The sequence below is a fragment of the Equus quagga genome, chromosome 6, assembly GCF_021613505.1.
Source record: "Equus quagga isolate Etosha38 chromosome 6, UCLA_HA_Equagga_1.0, whole genome shotgun sequence".
Classification (NCBI taxonomy): Eukaryota; Metazoa; Chordata; class Mammalia; order Perissodactyla; family Equidae; genus Equus; species Equus quagga.
The window spans coordinates 60,800,878-60,823,128 of NC_060272.1; the positions used below are offsets into that span (position 1 = coordinate 60,800,878).

Genomic DNA, 22,251 nt, shown 5'->3' on the forward strand with positions numbered 1-22,251 from the left:
AGCCCTGAGCTAACTACTGCTAATCCTCCTCCTTTTGCTGACGAAGACTGGCCCTGAGCTAACATCCATGGCCATCTTCCTCTACTTTATATGTGGGATGCCCACCACAGCATGGCTTTTGCCAAGCGGTGCCATGTCTGCAGCCCGGATCCAAACCGGTGAACCCCAGGCCACCGAGAAGCAGAACGTGCAAACTTAACTGCTGCGCCGCGGGGCCGGCCCCATATTTACTCTAAGTTTTAAATGTTCTAGTGGCTTGGTGTAGAAAATCAGTACATTTATCAGAATATTGCATTTTACTATCTTACTCTTTTTTCCCCCCAAACCATAGTCATTTTCTGTTTGTGTATATGTTTGGGATATATGTAATGAGATTTATTTTCACTAATACCGAGAAATATTTATGATTCCTCTGATTTTAAGGTTAATTGATACTTAAGACTCCGGTTATTTTCATGATAAGAGGTATAATTTGTATTGTTGGTCATATCTCCTGTGTAGGGTGGAACTGGACTTATCTTGTGGCTTTCCCATTGGACTCCTATCCTGTCCTGTGTCTTAGCATCATATGTGGTTATCAAAGAATGTGTGGTCCCAGGAATCCTCTAGGGAAAAAAAGCCCTTCAACCCCTTCAATACTGCCCTTCAGCCTCCAGTCCCAGTGTCTCTATAGTCTCTCCTGTGTTTGGCGAACGGGACCATGTGGAAGCTGTGACCCACCTAATCAGGAGCTGAGCGAGGCCCTGCTGCATGCCTCCTGCTCTCTGGGTTCCACTTTGTCCTTGCTTATCATATCTGAGAGAGTGAAGAGGAGTTATGGAAGGAGGCTGAGAACTTTTATCCCCTCCACACATCCTTTGGAAAAGTTCATTCTAGCACACAGACCTGGATATGGCCTTAATTTCTCTCTTTGATCTCTATTAGAGCTCTTCTTCTTCCCTGTGGGGTGGAATTAGTGGGATGGGCAACCTTGACTTTTCCCTTAAAGTAACAGTGAAGAAAGGGAAGCATGTGTGGCCTGTCATTGTTACAGGCATTCCCTTTGACACCTTTAAGGTAAGCTCAACGCCTCTTTAAAGTGTGGCCTTTGAATGGTTTGAAATTTATATGCAGTGATAATTTTACATGTAATTCAGCTGCCGTCAGAAGAGAAAATATTCTTAAGTCAGAAAATCTTTAAAACCAAAGAGGTTTTTCCTTGCTAGGTGAATTTGCTTATTTGGCTTATTTCTTTTTCTCTCTCCTAGTTAGCAGTCTACTTGGTTAACAGGCAATAGAATCTTCTCCTCCCTTCTTCTGTCCCCCAAATGCTGTTCTCTATTCCACTTTGACTGCTTTTACACTATCACCAAACACCTCAGGAGCTGTTAAACATGTCGTGGGAGCGGTTAAAGAAGGATCTCCAGGAAAGGACTGTCATGGCTTTATTTCCTGTCGGTTATGTTGAATGGTGGCTGCACCAGAACAGTATGGTTGGTGTCACCTCTCCTAGTCAGCACATGAGCCAGGTCCCTCCCTTGTTTGTAGAAGGGAAAAAAACAGGGCTTTTCTTTCTTTAATTCAATTTTTTTGTATAAATAATATAGTCACATGATTTAAAAATTGAAATAAAATAAAAGCCATACAGAATACATGCAGCCAAACAGAATTCTGTTTCAAAGTAGCTCTGAGCCTGCCGAGTAGACACCATGAGTAAAGCTCACTGGCCCAAATTGAAAAAATGTATGGACAAGAAGTTATCATTGAAATTAAATGGTGGCAGACATGTCCAAGGAATATTGCTGGGATGTGATCCCTTTATGAATCTGGTGATAGATGAATGTGTGGAGATGGCAGCTGGTGGGCAACAGAACAATGTTGGAATGGTGGTAATAGGAGGAAATTGTATCATCATGTTGGAAGACTTGGAAAAGGATAAATAATGGTTGTGTTCAGCAGAGAAATCAGTTGGTCCCCCCTTCCAAAGGGCCTGTTTGACTATAATGTAAAGCTCAGGTCATATACATTCTTCATATTAAACTTTTTTGTTTTGTTAAAAAAAGAAAAACATACCTTGAGAAATACTGCACCCCCATTCATGCCTGCCCCTACTCTACCCTCTATAGTAAAATTATTTTTATTAGCTTATTTTGTATTCTTAAAAAGTGTTTCTTCATGCAAATACAAGTAAATATAAATATGTGTTCTTATTTCTCCCCTTTTCTTACATAAAAGATAGTATATTATATTCACTGTCCTACACCTTGTTTTTTAAATTAACAATATACCCTGGGATCTTTCCATATCAGGAGACAGACAGCTCATTCTTTTTGTTTGTTTGATCTGTTTATAGCTTTATAGAATTCCATTGTGTGGATATACCAAAGTTTACTTAACCACTCCTCTATAGATAGACATTTAGATTGTTTCTAAATTTTTACTGTTAAAATCAGTGCTCAGTGAATAATCTTGCACATAGGTACATGTTCAGATGTATCTGTAGAATACATTCCCAGATATGGAATTGCTGAATCAAAGGATAAATGCATTTATAATAATGGTAAGTACTGACAAATTGTCTCTTATAGGTGTTTGTACCATTTTGCATTTCTACCAGCAAGATACAAGAGTGTCAAAACAGGGCTTTTCTGAATGGGTTCCTACTATAAACAGAATTCCAATGAGCTATGATATTTCATTATATATTATCAAAAAAAAGGAAAGAAACAAAAATAAGTGAGTTGTGTTGGAAACAGAATGGTATTGTAATGCTTCAAAGAACAAGGCATCAAACTTTATGTTGTATCTAACCTCTGTGTTTAATTCTTTTTTTTAACAGCATAGTTGTTGTCCAAATCTTTTGGTACAGAATGTTTTTGTAGAAACACATGATAAGAATTTTCCACTGGTGGCGTTCTTCACTAACAGGTTTGAATTTTTTTAATATGATTTCATTTTGAAATTGTGACTTTAAAAATAACAATAGAAAAATATAAAAAGAAGGTATGTGCTATAGCCCCTCATATCTGGTACGCCAGAATATTCAATTATCCCAAACTGTTCCTAGTCAATAAAATTTAAACAGCTGAAATTTCAATTCTTATATCCTCGTAGAATTAAAACCTGAAAAGGCTAAGAATGGCAGGTCTCACCCAGTTCAATTCAGGGAATAAATGATGCAGAGTGTTAGATCTTCTGTAAGTCAGAACTGCCCCCAACTACCACACTCCAGGCTCATCACATCACCGGGTTTCACTGTTTGCAAAACACTTCCTTCCTCATGGATAATGACTAGTTTCTTCTTACTTAGGATTTTAGTAGATTTGAAATAAAATTGATTTTTCTTAATAAAAGAGTATTCCTAGGGGCCGGCCCGGTGGCGCAGCGGTTAAATGTGCACTTTCCACTTCAGCTGCCCAGGGTTCACCGGTTTGGATCCCAGGTGTGGACATGGCACCGCATGACAAGCCATGCTGTGGCAGGCGTCCCACGTATAAAGTAGAGGAAGAAGTGCACAGATGTTAGCTCAGGGCCAGTCTTCGTCAGCAAAAAGAGGAGGATTGATGGGAGATGTTAGCTCAGGGTTAATCTTCCTCAAATAAATAAATAAATAAATAATGGGTGGGTGTTGTAGAGAGAGAATAAATCATTTTTGAGGAAGGTTAAGGATGTTAATATGAAATTGGTATAATCAAGTTTGGTTCATTTTGTAGTTATTCAAGGTAATTTATGATTATTTTTTTATTTCTACCTTCTAGGTATGTGAAAGCCAGAACAGAGCTAACTTGGGATTATGGTTATGAAGCTGGGACTATGCCTGAGAAAGAAATCCTCTGCCAATGTGGGGTTAATAAATGTAGAAAGAAAATATTATAAATCTGTAGCTAATGCCTGTTAATGAAACTAGCTTATCAAGCTGAAATTAGAGCAATGCAAAAGAACCCTCAGTCGTCAGTGGAATTAATTTAAGTTGTGATCCATCAAGAGAATTCCTTGCAGTTTGCCCTCATCATGGGGGTTAATTTGCGTGACTTAGAGATGCCAGGAACAAAATAAGGACGTTTTCAAACGCATATGGTATCCCTTTATTCTTACTGCTGTTCAACTTTACATGAGTAGGATGGAAGTGTATATTTTATATGAAGTACCACTGTACAATTTGTAACTTATTTGTAAATTATCTATTAAGAAAAACAAATGTCACAATAGAATTCAGCTGTTTTTATTGTTCTTATTGCTTTTGTGATTATCATCTTTGAGTTCATACCCCTGGAGGGCCACATTTCACATCTTTATTTAGAAAATTTATGTATGTTTAATTCCTGGCAAATAATTTACTATTATGAGCCATAAGGTGGGCAGCAGAGCCTGAGGAACATGTAAAAACTAACTTTATACACACTACTTCCAAGTATTTTGGCGCTAGTTGGAGAAGCTATATCTGGTCCATGAAACACTGTCCCATGAAACCATTTGAGCAAGAAGCAAAAGCTCTCCTATGGGGAAGGTTTTGGTAAACTCTTTGAAATTAAGCTTCTTTTCCATGGATTCTCTTTACTCCTTCAATACAAGCACAGACAGGACAAGAGGGAATAAAAACCTAGAGTAATTGGAATATTTTTGTTCTAGATAGAGTTGAGCCATAAGAAAAGGAAACCTAGAAACTAGCCAGACTTGGATTATTTAGGCCAGAAAGAATTGTACTGGGCAAGAACTTTACTTAAAAAACAAAATTCTACTGAGCTGTAAAGTCTGAAACAGCCTCTTGGTCTCTCCTGGTCGTGATGGACAAATTGTTTTTCTAGTGAAAAAGAGAAAGAGCTGCTTTGCTATAGGTTACCCAGCCCTGAGCATCTAGTGGAAAGGGGACTGGGAATCTCCAAGAGTTAAAACTAATTTCATCTATAACAAAGATGTACCTTTAGCTGCCAGGAACTTCCCCCTTGGAACCAGGATGGGAATACTGGCTCAAAAATGAGTAATTAAAAGTTCTGGTTTTTGAGAGGTTATATATTCTTTTCTTTTTCTGAACTTGATTCTGGGTTTAGTTTGGTTACCTTTCAAACAAAAGTCTCTTCTAAGTTTGGACCCAGTTTAATTTTTAAAATATATTGAACTGTATGAAAATTTTACTTGAAATTGTTTTAGAGAGTGGGAAATCAAAGAACTAGGAAAAGGAGCAAAAGATTATAACCCAACAGCCTGATGAGGAAAATGGAGAAGTCCATTTATTATTCACAAACTAAAGAGAACACACTTGATCAATATGGGAAATACTTTTTGTGCAGAAATTCTGACATCTTAATCTGCTTCAGTCTGTACTGGCTCACAGCTGTCATCTTCCATCAGTGTCTTAGGGATTCCCTTTGTCTCTCTTATGTCAGATCTGTTTTTGGTTAAGTCCCATTATTTTCCTTTTCCTTGGTTTACTCTCACATATTGGGTTGAAGCACATCCCCCAGTAGCTTGTGAAAAGGAAAAATGAGAGGTAAGTATTTTGAGACCTTGCATGTTTGAAAATGTTATTTTACCCTTACATTTGATTGCTATTTTGGCAGGGTATAGAATTCTCGAGTAGCCTCCATGCCCAATTTTGAAGGCATCTGCTAGCTTCCAGGGTGACTACTGGAAGTCAGATGCCATTCTGTTCCTTATCTTTTGTATATATGACCGGTTTTTCTCTCTCTTGAAGCTTATAGCATTATCTTTGTCCCAGTGTTCTGTTCCTGGTAAGGGTCCATTCTCATCCTGCATACCAGGTGCTTGGTGGGATCTTTCAATCTGAAACCTGTGTCCTTCAGTTCTGGGAAATTTTCTTGAACTATTTCTTTAATGATTCCTCATCCATTTTCTCTTTCTAGAATTCCTGTTATTCAGATGTTAGACCTCCAGGATTGGTTCTCTGATTTTCTGATTTTTTTCCTCTTTATTTCCAGCAGTGTCTTCTTGCTGTACTTTGTGGGAGATTTTCTCAACTTAATCTTCTAATTTATATTGTTTTATTTTTCTGGTCTCATATTTTTAATATTTAGAGCCCTCTTTGAATGTTCTTTTATTTAGTAACATGCTATTTTTGGTTCATGATTGCAGTATCTTCTCTCTCGGAATATACTATTTGTGTGTGTCTATACACATACACACAAATTCATTGATTCATATCTATATTTTCTTCTTCCTGCATATTCTCTGACCTCCAAGGTTTATTTCTTTGTTTGTTTTCCCTGTATGTTTCCTTTGGTCTTTGTCTTTCTATGGGCTTTCCTCAGATAGTGATCTTGGCAGTCTACTCATGCTCAAGAGTGGAACCCTAAAAAGCTGAGATTATAAACTGAGAGTGGGGGTAGGGGCTCTTCAACTGCTTGAGCATGACCTAGCTGAGCTATTCAGTCTCTAATTCAGTCTCTTTAGAATTTTCTTTTGGGCTTGACATGGAATACTCTTCCTTCCTCCTGCTTGAAGGGCAAAAAAACTTGGCTACTGGAATCTGCTTTTTTCTTTCTTTTTGCAGCCCCACTCTCTTGCTTCTGCAGTCCATTTCTCTAAGACTATCCAAGTTATCCTTCTTAATATTCCCTTTTCTACTGTCCCTAATTTGCTTCCTTTCTCTCTTTAAAACTTGCTCAAGGTGCAAGACCTCCAGAAGTTTTACTTTAATTCCGCAGCAAAGCACCATTATATGCTTCTTTTCCAGAACAAAGTATTTTTTAATTTTAATTTAATTATATGCATTTATGTTCTCTAATGTATATTTGTTACATGCACTGGAAACCTCGTCTTGTATGGTGCTGTGTACCCCATGGGTGCTAAATAAAGGCTTGCGACTAGCAACTGGAATTCCGGTCCGTTAATTCTGCCTCCGTTTATGATAGGCCCGTTTAGGCCAAACTCATTGGGATACAATTCTTAGAAAAAACGAGTAAATCCTCAGAAGAGCAATAATTTCTCCAGCCGAGCCCAGGGTCTTTGGCCGCCTTTCCTCCGACTCTCGGGAAAGGGAAAGTGGCGGCAGGGTGGGGAGCGCCTGGCGTGTTTAAAAGAAAAGATTCAGATTCGGATCTGCAGAGAAAGACAGCTCCTGTGTGAACGAGAACCCCATCTGCAAACCCAGCGTGTCTCGTCGCTGGGAGTTTTCCCCTGCCCCGGGGGAACAGTCACAGCGGATTTTACGAAAACGAAACTTCGCGGCCGCCCGTGAACTTCCGGGAGCGCGGGCGCGGCGCACAGCCGGCGGGAGCCGCAGCGGACACAGCCATGGAGCCCCCCGAGGAGTCCACCACGGAGCGCCCCGCGGCCTCCTGGCTCCAGCCGACCCGCGGCGCCGCCTGGGCCGAGGCGCAGGACGCGCTCCCCCGCCCCACTGGTGAGTACCGCGCGGGGGCTCCGGGCGGGGCGGGGGCCCGCAAATGCAGGGCCGGCCCCGGGCCTGCTCTCTGGCCGCGGCCGCTTCAGGGCCCGGGACCCGCCTCTCGAGCCGAGCCGCCGGGGCTGCGCTGAGGAACTTGTCTTGGCGGCCCCGTGTCCCCTCCACCGGCCGTGGGGGCCGTTTCGCAGTGGCTCTGTGTCCGCCCCCCCCCCCGCCCAGGCCTTCCCGTAAGAAGCGAGCGTGTCTTCCGTTTCCCTCTCCCACTGCTGATGGGGCAGCCCACGGCCACTGGCCGCTCCCTTAGGGATACCGGCACCCAGGGAAGCCCGCGCCTCCCCCCGCGCGTAAACCAGTGCTGTCGCGGAAGGGCCGTCGGAGAGGGAGGCAGGAGGTGGGCCCCTGCTTGAAGAGAGTCCGCTGGGTCTCAGAAAGCAGTTTGGAAAGTTTCCACAGAGAATGGGACTTTTTGGAACCATCCCTTCGTCTCCATTTAGTGGTTCAAGCCTTCAGCGGCCCTCTCCAGGAGGGAGGCAGCCACTCGGCCCCGTGCCTTCGCTTGAGTGAGCAGGTATAGATCTGCTGTGATGTGCCAGGCGCGGGGCTGGGTCCTCGGGATACGGAGATGGGTTCCATAGACCCTGCCCTAAAGAATCTAATAGGCAGCTTGCATGTGACCTGGTGAGAACCACAGAGGCACAAATGAGGGGCTCCTAACTCAGCCTGGTGTTCAGAGAAAGCTTTTTGCAGGTCAGCATGCCCGATTTTTTGTTTTAAAAGGAGTCAGCCAGAGGTAGCAAGGTTGAAAGGGTGGTCAGGACAGAAGTGAAGACACTAGTAAAGGCACCCGACACAAAACGTCGTATAATGGCAACCAGAAGCCAAGCAGTTGAATATTTCATTCAGTGTTTGTGTGGACCGAGGAGTTACTGGAAGTGAGGTTTCATCCTGACCTTTTCCCCAAATTCCAGACTCATATGACCAATTTCAGCAATACCTAGAATGATCTTAAACTCGTGTCTCCCAAAGAGAACCCTTGTTTCTCCATACATACCCACATACTCCAAACCTGCTCAACCACCAGCCTTCTTCATTCCATTCACCCAGTTGCTCAAATGGAAAACCTTGGGGGCTCCCTGCGGGCTTCTCTTTCCTCCTCCACCTCCCATCTAATCCATTAGCCAGACCAGTCAGCTCTGTCTTCAGAATATGTCTCAAGCCTGACTGCTTCTCACCACCTCCACCACTACCAAGGCAAGCCACCCAAGCCCAGGACACTGTCATCTCCTGCCTGGACTTTTGGTCTCCTGGCTTCTACTCTACCCTCTCATACAGACAGGACAGCACAGCCACAAGAAAGATGTTTAAAAAGCAAAGGGCAAGTGTGATTCTCTGACTCAGAGCCCTCCAGTAATCTCTCATTACTTTCAGAATAATCTCTTACTGTGGCCTACGGTGCCCCCCATGTCCTGATTTGATCCAGCCCCTGCCCATCTTGATGACTCTGCCACCCCTCACAGCCTGTGTGTTCCCTAAGCCCCCAAACCTGTCCATGCCTCAAGGTCTTTCTGTTTGCATCCCATTTCTCACTTCTGCGCCATATTCAAATCTCTACTGAAATGTATTCTCCACAGCTTTGCCTGCCCATCCTATTTAATAGAGCACTCCACCCCTGCCCTCATTACTCTCTACCTCCTTCCCCTGCTCTATTTTTCTTCATAGCACTTATCACTACCTGAAGAAAAATACTTGTTTGATGTCTGTCTCTACTACTAGAATGTAAGTTTCATGAGAGTTGAAACTCTCATCTTGTTCTCTGATTTATTTCTAGTGCCTAGAACAGTACCAGGTAGGTTCTCATTAAATATTTGTTGAAGGAATGAATGGGCTTGTATGTACCACTAGGGGGCTCAGCTTCTCTTCTGTAGGTGAACGAGAGGGGTCGTTAATTTAACAGGAGAGACATGTGAGCAGTTGTGCATTTTAGATAGATCACTCTGGCAGCAACAAGAAGAGTGGAGTCATGACAAGGAAAGCAGAGGCAGGGAGATGAGATTACCAGAATGGACCAGGCGAAAGACAGGGCAGGGCAGTCCACCTTCCACACTGCTGCCAAACCTCTCTTTCTCTTAAACACACATGTGCATACGCACAGACGTACATAATGTGCCTACACACAGAGAGATCAGGTCATGGTACTTCCAGTCGTAATTAGGACTTGTTGGCTGCAAATAGTACAAAAACAACTTGATCTAATTTAGGCAAAAGGGATGCTTGTTACTGAGAAGCAGGGAGACCAGATTTACAGACCCCCGGAGCATGGATGCTGTAGCATTTTCCAGAAAGGGCCAGGAATTAGGACCTGAGAAACCATCATAAACTGACAGCATTCTCCTCTGTCTCTTATTTCTGCATCTCTTAGCATATCTGCTTTGTTCTTTTCTTTCTTTGGTCCAGTTTTCCTGGAAATGGGAAAGAGGATACTGCCTTCACAGCCTCCCAGTTTTTATATCTCCTTCTTCAAGAAACCAGCCCAATCTGAACTAAAATTTTCTTTTCTGAAGTCTCTATATCTGAAAGATGGGCAGGTTGGTCCTCTGGGACTGTCAGCTGTGCCTAGGGAAATCAAGTCACATGATACAAACATGCCTGCTGGCGATCATCCCTGTGTATAGATAGTGAGCTAGATCGATACCCTAAAGAAGTCCACTGAATATCCTACCCCTTGGCTGCCCACTGCCTCTACCCCACAAGATAGTTATCGGTATTCCTGTTCATACATTCTAAAGCTGTCCCCAGTAATGTATTCTGATTATCCCAAATACATATTCAGTCACACTTAACTTCTCCCAAAGTTATAGCCGGTCACATCATCCAGAGACATTGTGATGGAGCCCTTCATTTTCCAAGTGTATTACCAAGTTCATTACCAAGCCTCTAAGTAATGTCTACTCTTCCTCTGTTTTGGTCTTCATCCTTCGGGTGCGCAGTCACTGGACTCAGTGATAAAGTTGACTTTTCTCACTCCTCTGATATACAATGGAAGAACTAAAATAGTAAACTGCAATAAAAACTATTGATCAAAGGAGAAAAAAAGAAGAAATTTCCAAGCCATCACTATAAATTGGTTGCCAGTCAAAAACATAGACCATACCCTACTGGAAGGGGATTGTAAATGGAATTATAGGATTAATGAAACTTATTCCATCAGTTTCACTCATATCTTCAGTGGCAGAATGTGTTCCTTGGCTATCTTATCTGCCTACCCCAGATTCTGTCCTCTGGGTAGGTTGCCTTTATCTGGTGGGCTTTAAGACCATCTCTGGGAAGAGAAGAATTGAGAAGACACCCCTGAACCCCTGCAGAGGGTGTGGCCTTAACAATCCCTTACCAGGTGGAGCTGGGCGTGGACATTGCTGAGGAACCAAGATTCACTGTGTTGGTTTGAGTTAGTCATAGTTCATGTGTTTGTGGCTTGTAATTTTTCTGCAGCTTCATTCTGGAAAACCTTTTGTGGCTGCCAGTTACATTTTTGAGAATTCTTGTCGAGTCTGTCTCTGTGAGTCCTCAGGCCTGCTAGACCCTGTAGAAGGACCCTGGGGAGCCCTGCTGATCATCAGTGTTCTTGGTCTCACCTATTGATGGAAACCAATGGGCTCTTCCCTAAAATGCCCTAGCCCCCGTGATTCACCTGTCTCTCTCATTGTCTGAATCTATACAGTTCCTGAGTTCACATGGTGAGAGATATCAAGTTAGCCAAATGTATTTGGTTCCTGAGTTTTGGATAACTCATAGAAAGCATTCAGATAGTGAGGGATGCCTGTCTCCGCAAAAGCCTCTATCGTGACTCCCCCAACTACAGAGAGTTATGTACATCCTCCAGTCTAGAAGAGTAAACGGGCTAGAAGAGCCAAGATCTTTTAGGAAAACTGTGATGAGGGGGCATTTTAGCAGGAAAAAGCCATAGGGGGGAGCCTGTGTGTCCCTCCCTCGGTTTTTGTCCGTCAGCAACTGGGAACAAACTCCAGGTCAGAGCATAGCAGTGTTGCCACCACCTCCCTATTCCCAGGTGCCAAGACCCTAGGAGCCTGCCGACTTGGGAGTGCAGCTCAGACAGGCACAGAGTCCCCAGAGCAAGCAGAGGGGGCCATGCTCAGGGACCAGCGGCCTGACAGCTTAGCCTAATGCAGCCCGCCTGTCTGAAGGTCCGGCTTTGCACCGGAAAAGATGATGCTGCACAGAAATGTCCAGCTCTTGTACAACAAGGGACACTGCGCCTCCTGTCAAACATTATCATATTATTTTACTAGGGAATTTTTAAAGGGAATTTTAGCACTAGTAATTTAACTGACACTTGTTTTTAGCCTGTGCTTTACACATTTTAATGTCCAGTTTGAGTGTTCTTTTAAATAAGAACACAGTATTCTATCAAAGTAGGTTTGGGGCTCAAGGTGAATAAAATTTGGGGTTTTTTTTTTCCGGTTTTCATCCTAGGACAGAGACTTTGTGTTGTTAAGTTATTAAAATATGTTCTAAAGCATTGAAAATTTTAAAGTCTGGTATTGGTGGAGGAAGTGACAGGTCAATCGAAAAATAGAAGTACAGGAAAAAACCCAAATATATATAATACTTAAATATGTGAAAAGGAGATTTCAAATTCAGTGGCTCATGATTATGAAAATAAGTTAGAGCCCCATCTCATATTTTATAATAAAATCAATTTCATATTAATACATAATGTAACAAAATAAAAATTCTAGAAGAAGAGAGGTGTTTTCTAAATTATGTCCTCCTCACCTAAGAGCAGAAACTATGGAAGATTGATAATAATTTTATCAAATAAAACATTTAAACATTCTGTATATCGAAGAACATTATAAACAAAGTTAAAAGATCACATTTTGACCAAAGAAGGTTTAATATCCTGAATACATGACAAGCTCTTATAAATCAATAAAAGAAAGTAGAGAATAATCCACTAAAAAACTGGGCTGGGACATCAGTGCCAGAAAAGAAATGCAAATGCCACCTTATGGTATATTAAATTCATTTATTATAGATTATGATCCACTTCTCTCTGCACTTCACGCTCTTTCCTTTGGCATGGTCATCCAATCTTCTGTCCTAGAAATACTTTTATAATATGTTTTAAATCAGGTAGACAGATACCCTTTCAATTTTTTTTCAAAGTTTTCTTCACTGTCCATGCCCATTTATTTTCCAAATAATCAGTTTTTTTTCAAGTTCTTTAAAATAACCTTCTTGGGATCTAAGTTGAAATGACATTAAACCTAAAACTTATTTGGGGTAGAAGTGACAACATTATAATGTCCAGCCTTCCTATCCAGGAGCTCACTATTTTTCTTTATGTCACAGTGAGATTGAGCTTCTTAAAACAACTCTTTCGTCATGTTATGCCCCTGCTCAAAAACCCTTCCTGGCAACCTTTCACCATATTTCTCAAATTCTTTTCCAGCTTCCTTTGCACAGACTCTCCTCTTCAGCCTGGCTGGTTTTCTGTCTTGGCCTTTTCCCCCATCACTGCTTCTGTGGGCAACGTCCCTCCCACCCCCGTTCCCCTTTCTCTCCATCTCCAGGTTGTACCAGCTCAAGGCCCAGGGCCATGACAGCACTCCATCCCACAGGGAGCCCTTCCTCCTCTGTCTCCAGAGCATGTATTTTAGTTCTCACTCAATTAGCAGTTATATTACCTTGTGGCATTGATTCTGTTATCTTATTTTCCTAATTGCTATTTGGTCTCCTTGTTTATTTTGTAAGCTTCTTGAAGGCAACAGTTCCGTCTCGTATTTCTGTATATCCTCTGCTGTGCTGTTCCACACAGTAGCCACTCACCATATATGGCTATTGAGCGCTTAAAACGTGGCTCATCCGATTGAAAAATGCTGTGAGCACAAAATACACTGGGTTTCAAAGACTCACTGCAAAAGAATGACTTAATTTTTATATTGATTAAATGCTGAAAGGATAATATTTTAAATATATTTGGTTGAATAAAGCATATTATTAAAATTAATTTCATCTGTGTCTTTTTGCTTTTTTTCATGAGATGCCTAGAAGTTTGTCAGCTACACCTGTGGCTCACATTTGTGGCTCACACTATGTTTCTGTTGGACATTCTGTTGGAAAGCATGGGTCCGGAGCATCCGGCACAGTGACTCTCCTGCAAGAGGTGCTCCCAAATCGGTGGTTGGTTGACAAATGCAAAGAAGAAGCTAGCCCATTTCATTTCATCTGAAAGAATTTGCCTCAATGTCCCTGCTTTTTCCTGGTTGGGTGGGAGCCGGAGTACTAATTTGTATCCCCACTGTGAGGTAGGACCCAAATCCAGGCAACAGGAATTAATAAAGAAGAAATTCATCGGAGCGTGAAATAAATGCTAGCTCCAAAGTGCAGTCTTCTGGCTTTGTGAAATGCAAGACCTAATTTAAGAGAGATGCCAAGAGATCGTACACTTTTGAATAACAAAAAGGACTTTTAGGAGCCCCTTATGTGGTTAACCGCATCTAAATGTCAAACTTTCACCACTAAATGATAAAATAAATCTTTGTTTCAAAACGAGAATTTGACGATTAAGTATAAAAGCTGTTTTCTACTACAGAAAAACAAGTAAATAAGAGGAGGAGCACTGGAAGGGACAAAGAAATGTTAAATGGATGCTGTGGTCAAATTAATAGCTAACTAGTAGGTTAGCGAGGGTTACCTCTCACTGACACCCCCAGTGGGATATTGGGAACAGCTAGCTTTTTCCTCCCTCTCTCTGCCTCTTCCCTGTTCTTCCTAGCTCTCCTTCTCTTAGATTTCTTTCCTTTCTTCCATTCCGCTCTTTTTAAAGCGAAATCTATTTTCTACCTTCGTGTCTCTTTCTCTCCTATCGTCTTATAATACTAGAGTAAAGCATGTTTAAATTAAAGTACATTGCTCATCTACTTCTTTGATTCACCTAAATGTATTTTGGAATATAGTATGACGTAAGGATCTAAAACAAATTTTTTTTACAGGTAGTTAACGAGAGTTCTATTTCTTGGATACACCATTGTTTTCTTGTTGATTTGTAATGATAATGATAATTATTATTGAGAGGTTGTTATAGGCCAGGCAATGTTTTGAGAGCTTTGTATTTAAATTCCTGGTCATGTTTCCTGAATAAAGGTTTTCCTCATCTTTAAGCATTTTAAATGAATTCAGTTATTTTTTCTTTTCTTTTGTTAAGCCATTAAAAAAAATACAAAGTAAGTTGCTTTTCCAGTTGGGTCCCGATTTTCTTTTCCCCCTGGAAGTTGAGAATCATAAAAACAAGTGCCCTGGTTTCTACTTTAAGACTGGTGGAAGTTATGAAGACCAAGAAACTCCACTTTTCCCTTTCTTATCAGGGATGTTACTTATAGGTGTCTTTCAGGTTACAGAAAAGATGGAAAAAAGGAACTGTGCACTCTGCCCCAAAGACCTCGAGTGCAGTGTCATGTATTTTGCACGATCAGAGAATATAGCTGCGCATGAAAATTGTTTGGTAAGTTACTTGAAAACACATGAGTTCTTTTAGGGAAAGAGATACCAAAATAGATAAATGGTACTTTGGATACAAAGAATGACTAGTGGCTATGGTTTGAGCTTTTAAGTGAGGATTTGGGGATCATGTTTTTCTAATTTTTTAAACTGTTTCAGATTTTATCACCTCATGATTACTTTTATTTGTAACTGATCAAACAACGAATTATGATGAAGCTTCTTTAAAGATATTTTAATGAAATATTTCAAATATAACAGATACTCATAGACATTTCACCCAGATTTGTAAAATTATGATATTTGCTTCAGCTTGATTTTTTTTAAAGAAATTAAACATAATTAATGACTTTTTACTACTTTCTAGTCCCCACTCTCCATCCCTCCCCAGAGGTAATTGCTGTCACAAATTTAGTGATTCTTATTATTTTGTGTTTTTAATTTTATGCTCCCACCACATATATTTAAATATTTATAAGCAAGATATGGTAATTGTTTTAGATGTTCGTGGACTTTATAGAATTTTTATCATTCTTTGGGTTATTGAGATTTATCCGTGTTGATAAGCGTAGCTCTAAGTCTTTAATTTTAAATGTTACAGTATTCCATTTCGTGACTATATCACTATTTAACTATTCTCCTGTGAATGAGCATTTAGGTTTTTCCAGTTTTTTTCTGTGACTTACCAGCTGTCGTGAACATCCTTGTGTAGCTCTCCTAATTCACAGGAGAATTTCTCTGATCTAGGGCACATAGCTGAAAGCAGAACTGCTGGACACAGGGAGGGAGCGCTTTGCACCTCATAAATGCGCCAAATTGCTATCCAAAGGGATTGTACCAAGTTTAGCTCCCACTGCTGTTTCAGAGTTCGTTTCTCTTCTTCCTTGCCAACACTTGACATTATGAGATTTTGGTTTTTTCCTCTCTTTTGAGTGTGAAATGGTCTCTCATTGTTTTCACTTGCAGTCCCTAGGTTACTAGCGGGGTTGCACCTGGTTGGCTGTGCTTTTGTGTGCTTCTGTTTTTCGCTTCTGTGACTTGTGTTCTTAGACTACACTTTATCTTTGAGAAGTTGGTTTTTCTTATACTTATTTATTTAAAAATAAATAGATGCTAATTCTTTATTATATATTTTGGCTTTTAATTTTATTTATATTTTCTTTCAGAAAAGCTTATAATGAAGTTAAATTCATTATTATTTTCGTTTATAATTTATAGGATTTTTTTCTGCTAAGAAATTCTTTTCCATACTAAGGTTCTTTTTTCCCAAAAGTTTTAAAATTTTACTTTTCTTATTTAGCTTCTTAATCCAGCTGGAATTTATTTGGACTGCCATGTAAAGTAGGGATCTACTTTTATTTTTTTCCATTTAATTAATCACTTTTCCCAGTACTGTTTATTGAATAATCTATCCTTTCCTCACCAATTTGTAGTGATAATAATGATTACCATTGTTATTATTTGGTGTTTGCCATGCGTAAGGTAATGTTCTGGGAATTTAACCTATATTAGACTATTGATCCTCACAACCCTAAGAGGTTGTGTCTGGCTGCACGCCTACTGAGCAGTGCAGGATAGGTTGCAGAGAGACTAAAGAAAACACTGGAGACAGCATATGAGATGTAAAAGTTTATTGGGTCTTACTTACAGGGAGTGTCCAGGAGCAGCCTGCTGGACGGAGTTGTACACCTGCACTCTCGACCATGAACAGGGAGGGGTTACTTATATAGGCAGGGGAAGAAAAGGCTGTGTGCTTGCCAAGAGGGACTGTCCTTGCATGGCTGCATTGCAGGGATCAGTAGCTCTGGGGGAAGGGCTCTATGTCCCCTCAGAATGTGATTTCATTGAGAGAAACAGTTACAATACCCAACAGTTGGTGTCCTGCCCAGAAGGGAGCCAGAAGGACCCATGGTTAAGGTAGGACACATAGGCTAGTGCCCCTACAGGTAGGTTATTATGCCCAAACTAAAGAGGAAACAACTGAGACACAGAGAAATTAAGTCACTTGCCCAAGGTCACACAGCTGTAAGTGACTGAGCAAGGATTCTCACCCAAGATGTCTAATTCTGGAACCCTCACGCTTATCCACTGTGCTAACAACGTGATATATTGCATGTGCACAGATCTGTTTCTGGCTCTCTATTCTGTTGCATTGATCACTGTGTGTACACCTGAACTGGTACAACACTGTCTTAATTACTATGATTTTATGATAAGCTTTGACTGTTTTTTTTGGCACATTGAATTTTTGGATCAGCTTATCAGGTTTCACAAATATTCCTCGTGGAATTTTAACTGGAATTCCATTGAATTTATAGATGAATTTGGGAAAAAACAGACACCCTCATGATAAATGAGTCTTTTTATATATTAACAGGGTCTGTCTCTTCAATTATTCATGTCTTCTTTTATGAATTTCAAAAACGTTCAGTAAGTTTTTGTCTGTAGAGGTCTATAATTTTGGGTTAGGCTTATTCCTGGCTTTGTTTTTTTTGTTTTTATGTTAATTTTTCCTAATAGCGCTTTTCAAAATGTGCTATTATTGGTATATACGGACACTATTGATTTTTTTTATTGATCTTGTCCAACAATCTTACCAAACTCTTATTAGTTCTTAAAATCTTTATATTCATCTGGATATTTTATTTAGACAATCCTCATTTGTAAATAAAGATGATTTTATTTTTTTCCTTGTAGTTTTTGGGCCTCTTTTTCTTGTTTTATTGCATTTTTCTAGAACATTCTGTCATATGGTGATTAGAAGCATTTAAAGTAGGGAGCCTCATCTTGTTTCTTATATCAACGGAATACTTCTAAGATCTTATTAAATTTGTGTATACTTTAGGTTTTTAATACTTTGACTTTATTAAAATAAGGAAGTTCTAGTTTGCTAAAATTTACAGTATTGAATTTATGAAACAGTTTTTCTCACATTTATTGTGATGATCTTCTGGATTCTTTTCTTCTCTTTCTCTAGCCATGCACAATGCTGGATGCTTTATCTTTTTTTTTATGTACACAGTTTGATGGTTTTTTTAAATGTCAAACTTACTGAAAAGCTGCACAGTGTAAAGAACTTTTTTTGCTGTTGGCACCATCTGAAATTAAATTGAAACATGGTGTGTTATCTTTCCCAAATACTTTTAGTGTGTATTTCCTACAAACAAGAACATTCTCTCACATAATCACAATATAATCATCAAAATCAGGAAATTAACATTAATATAGGGACCAGCCCCGTGGCCGAGTGGTTAAGTCTGCTTGCCACTTTGGTGGCCCAGGGTTTCATCGGTTCAGATCCTGGGCGTGGACATGGCACCACTCACCAGGCCATGCTGAGGCGGCGTCCCACACAGCACAACCAGAGGCACTCACAACTAGAATATGCAACTATGTACTGAGGGGCTTTGGGGAGAAGAAGAGGGAAAAAAAAGGAAAGATTGGCAACAGATGTTAGCTCAGGTGCCAATCTTTAAAAAAAAAGAAAAATTAAATATATTATTACTGCCTAATCCTCAAGCCACTCAGGTTTCACCTACTCTTGTAGTAACGTACTTTATAACAAGGATTCCAGTTCGCAGTTGCATTTGGTTTTCGTGTCTCAAATTTTCTCCTTTTAATCTGTTAGTAATATGTTTTCTGCTGTTAAACCATTCTGAGATTAACACCAGTTGATTATGATGTTTTATTCTAATATACTATTAATGTTAATTTGATACTATCTTTAGTTAACTTTATTGGTATAATTTACATAAAACAAAATGCTCTCATTTTAATATACAGTTCGGAAAGTTTTAAGACATTTATTTACCAATGTAACCACCACCATCATCAAGATATAGAATATTTCTGTTACCCCAGAAGGTACCTTCATGCCTCCTTGGAATCAGTTCCTCCCCACCCCCAGTCCCTGTAGATGGATCTTGTCTTTTCTCGAATCTTATATGAAAGGAATCCTACAGTATGTATTCTTTAGTGTCTGGCTTCTTTAGCTTAGCACAGTATTTGGAGATTCTTCTGTGTTGTTACATGTATCTGTATTTCGTTCCTTTTTATTTCTGCATAGTATTCCATTGTATGGATATATCACAGTTTGGCTATCCATTCACCTGTTGATAGACATATGTATTATTTCCAGCTTGGGGATATTAGGATAAATCTGCTATGAACATCTGTATGTGAGACTTTGTGTGGACATAGGCTTTTACTTCTCTTGAGTGAATATAAGAGGAATGCTGGATTATAAAGTAAGTGCTTTAACTATAAAGGTGATTGCATCATTTTATACTTCTACCAGCAATATGTAAGAGTTTCATTTGTTCCACATCCTCGTTGACACTTGGTATTTTCAGTCTTTTTAATTTTAGCCATTCTAATGAATATATATTGGTATCTCATTGTGATTTCAGTTTGCCTGAGGGTTAATGATATTGAGTATCTTTTCAGGTGCTTATTCGCCATTTATCACTCTCCTTCTATGAAGTGTCTCTTCAAGTTTTTTCCTATTTTTAATTGAATTTTTTTGTCTTATTATTGAGTTGTAAGAGCTTTTCCCTTATTCTGGATACAAGTCTTTTGTCAGATATCCATATTGAGAATATTTTCTCCCAGTCACTTGCTTACATTTTTGTTTTCTTAGCAATGTCTTTCAAAGAGCAAAAAGTTTTAACTTTGATGAAGTCCAACTTAACTTTTTCTTTATAGTTTCTGCTTTTTATAAGAAATCTTTGCCTATGCCAATATCACAAAAATTCTCTCTGGTTTTTCATGTCCTTTGTTATTTGAGTATATGAGTAATGTTGATCTTCAGTTCAGAGGTAGGTAGGATTCTTGGGGTTTCAAGTAACACACAGAAACTTGAGCCAACCTAAACATAAAAGGGGCTTTGTAGTAAGGTTGCAGAGGCATTTCATGGCTCCTAAAGGCAGGCACGCAGGCAGGTGTGAAAAACAGGAGCTTGAAAGATGCCAGGAACCCAGGATGTCCTCTCTCACCCTCATTTTTGTTTTTCTCTCTTTGCAGAGTGGCTTGCTCTGACCATTTAGCTCAGAGCCTATTCCATTCCCCTAGGATAGGGAATCTGATTGGCCTGGCTTGGGGTCAGGGCCCCAACCAGGTCCACTTAGCCATTAGGGGTCTGGGTTATACAATATAAAACATGCCTGGGGATGAGGGCCACTCCCAAAGAAAAGCAGGGTGGCTTGTGATCTGCTCACACACCCCAAAAGGTGGTCACTGTTCTACCCCCAATCCATCTTCCACTCCTTATGAGTTATTTTTGGTACTATTTTCTGACTTGTAGCTTTCAACATTACTTTGTGCATACTCTGGATTTTTTTTTTCCCAATCTGCAGCTATATTCTTCAGCACTTGTGGAATGTGAGGATCATGATTCACATAATGCTGATAGAAATTTTGATGTGAAATCAGTAAAGAAAGAAATCAAGAGAGGAAGCAAGTTGGTACGTATGAAAGATTTTTTTACTTATATAAGGTGAACAGACCCTCAGGGGGTGCCTTCAAAAGAAAGTCTGTTTGATTGATAAACCAGGGGTAGAGATGCATCTTGGCGAGCTGAAAGATGTAGGACCTGTACTGGAAACTTAGATTTGACTGAAAATGTAATATTTTAAAATAAACTACCACACTTTTTATCAGCAAAGTAAATCTTAGTTAGAATGCTTTTGGTTGTAAGTAGAAGGAACCCCAACTCAAACTGGCTTTAATAAAAAGAATTCTTATTTTCTCACTTAGCCAGAGGAAAAACTGGCTTCAAGGTTGGTTGATTCAGTGGCTCAATTATGTTATCAAGGGCCCGTCATCCTTCCTGCCCACAACATCACCTGGTCCCTTTGTGATTACAGGTGGCTACAGGCAGCAACTGAAGAGTCAGGGTTTCTTGTTCCTGTCTAGTGAAAGAGAAAGTTCATCCCCAAGCATGGAATAAGAGCCCTTGCCCTTCCAAAAGTTTAATTAGGCTGCTCCCCTCTTCCTGCACTAGTTGCTAGAGGTGAGCATAACTAATCAGATGTACCCTTGGAGCTGGGGTCAGCTCCCTGTGGGAAGGAAGAACGCTGAGTAGTTACCCTACTGGGTCCATTACAGTAGACTTCCTCTATCAAAGGCTCTTCACAGCTTAACAAGCAGTACGGCAAGAGTGAGCACCTGATGCCCTTACCACAATGAGGTTAATGATCTGGAACATTGATTGTTTCTAAGGTGTCAGCATACATGGACAGTTTCCATGCAGCCTGAGGTGCTTTGAGAGGGGTCAGCACTGAACACTCTGCAACAGGCACCTCAGTGCACTTGGGGCTCAGGAAGCCTTCCTAGTTGGGAAGGGAGGTGAAAACAAAGATGGGGAAGGGGGAAATTCCAGAGAGAAGGAACAGGATGTGCAAAAGTCTAGATGGCAAGAAAGAAATGGCACATTGATAAAACTGTAAGCATATGACTCTCCATGCGTTCTCTTTACTGACTTCATGGAATTCCATAGGATGTACCAGAACGCTTGAAGCCATTCCCTTATTGTTAGATAATGGGTTGATTCTCGTTTTTCACCATAACGACTAATCTTTGCACATTATCCTTGTGTACTTGTTTGAGTGTTGCTGTGGAGCACATTCCTAGAAGTAGAATGGCTGAGCCAAAGGGAATTCCCTTTAAAAGTTTTGAAGCACGCTGGCAAACTGTCCCCCGCCAAGGTTGTACCACTTTAAACTTCTGTCCATGGTGGATGAAAGAGCACTTTTCCCAGCCCTTGACAAAAGTGAACATCACCGATCTTGTTATTTTTTGCCAGTCTGACAGAAAGTTTTACCTTGCGTTTATTTCCCTGATCACTGGACAGGTCAAATATGATTTCTCTCCAGGCATCTCCCGTCCTCCCGGCTCACTCGGCTCCAGCAGTTCTTCAATGATCCCTTTACCGTCAGGCCCCACCTCATAGCCATGGTCCCACTGCAGTCACCCTGTTGCAGACACCCTGTATGCCCCGCCCCCACGCACCACTTCCTTACTTGCCTAGAAAGCCCCAGCCCTGGTGAAGTGCACCCGCCTGTTGTCTGCAGATGCTGAGTAGCACTGGCACTTGAGCAGCTGCAACTGGAGAAAAACCCACAGATATGTTGACTGATCTTAGATTCATGGCCACAAACCTCAAACAGACCCTCGACACTTCACCCTTCACCCTCCACATTTACTATTTCACATCCTCTCATCTCTCTTCAAAACCTCTCCCCACCCTAACTTCTTATCTCCAAGTTGATGACTATGGCTGATTTTCTTTTTGATAGACTTTTATTTTTTAGTGCAGGTTTAGGCACAGAACAACTGAGGGGACGGTATGGAGATTTCCCATCTGCCCCCTGCCCCCACACATGCACAGC

At 40.6% G+C, this 22,251-nt stretch overlaps 1 protein-coding gene across 5 annotated transcripts in view; it reads left to right on the forward strand.

Annotated features, from left to right (window-relative positions):
• SETDB2 (SET domain bifurcated histone lysine methyltransferase 2) overlaps positions 1-22,251 on the forward strand; it is a 75,248-nt gene that overhangs the window by 39,344 nt on the left and 13,653 nt on the right. For 4 of the 5 annotated variants that reach the window (XM_046663996.1, XM_046663994.1, XM_046663995.1 and 1 more), the window contains 2 exons: positions 2,819-2,907; positions 3,738-4,190. In XM_046663996.1, the coding sequence (XP_046519952.1) occupies positions 2,819-2,907; positions 3,738-3,855 (207 nt within the window). In that variant the 3' untranslated portion in view covers positions 3,856-4,190. Of the gene's footprint in view, positions 1-2,818; positions 2,908-3,737; positions 4,191-14,745; positions 14,868-20,217; positions 20,326-22,251 lie in introns of those variants that run through there. The other variant, XM_046663998.1, reaches the window with a different exon arrangement.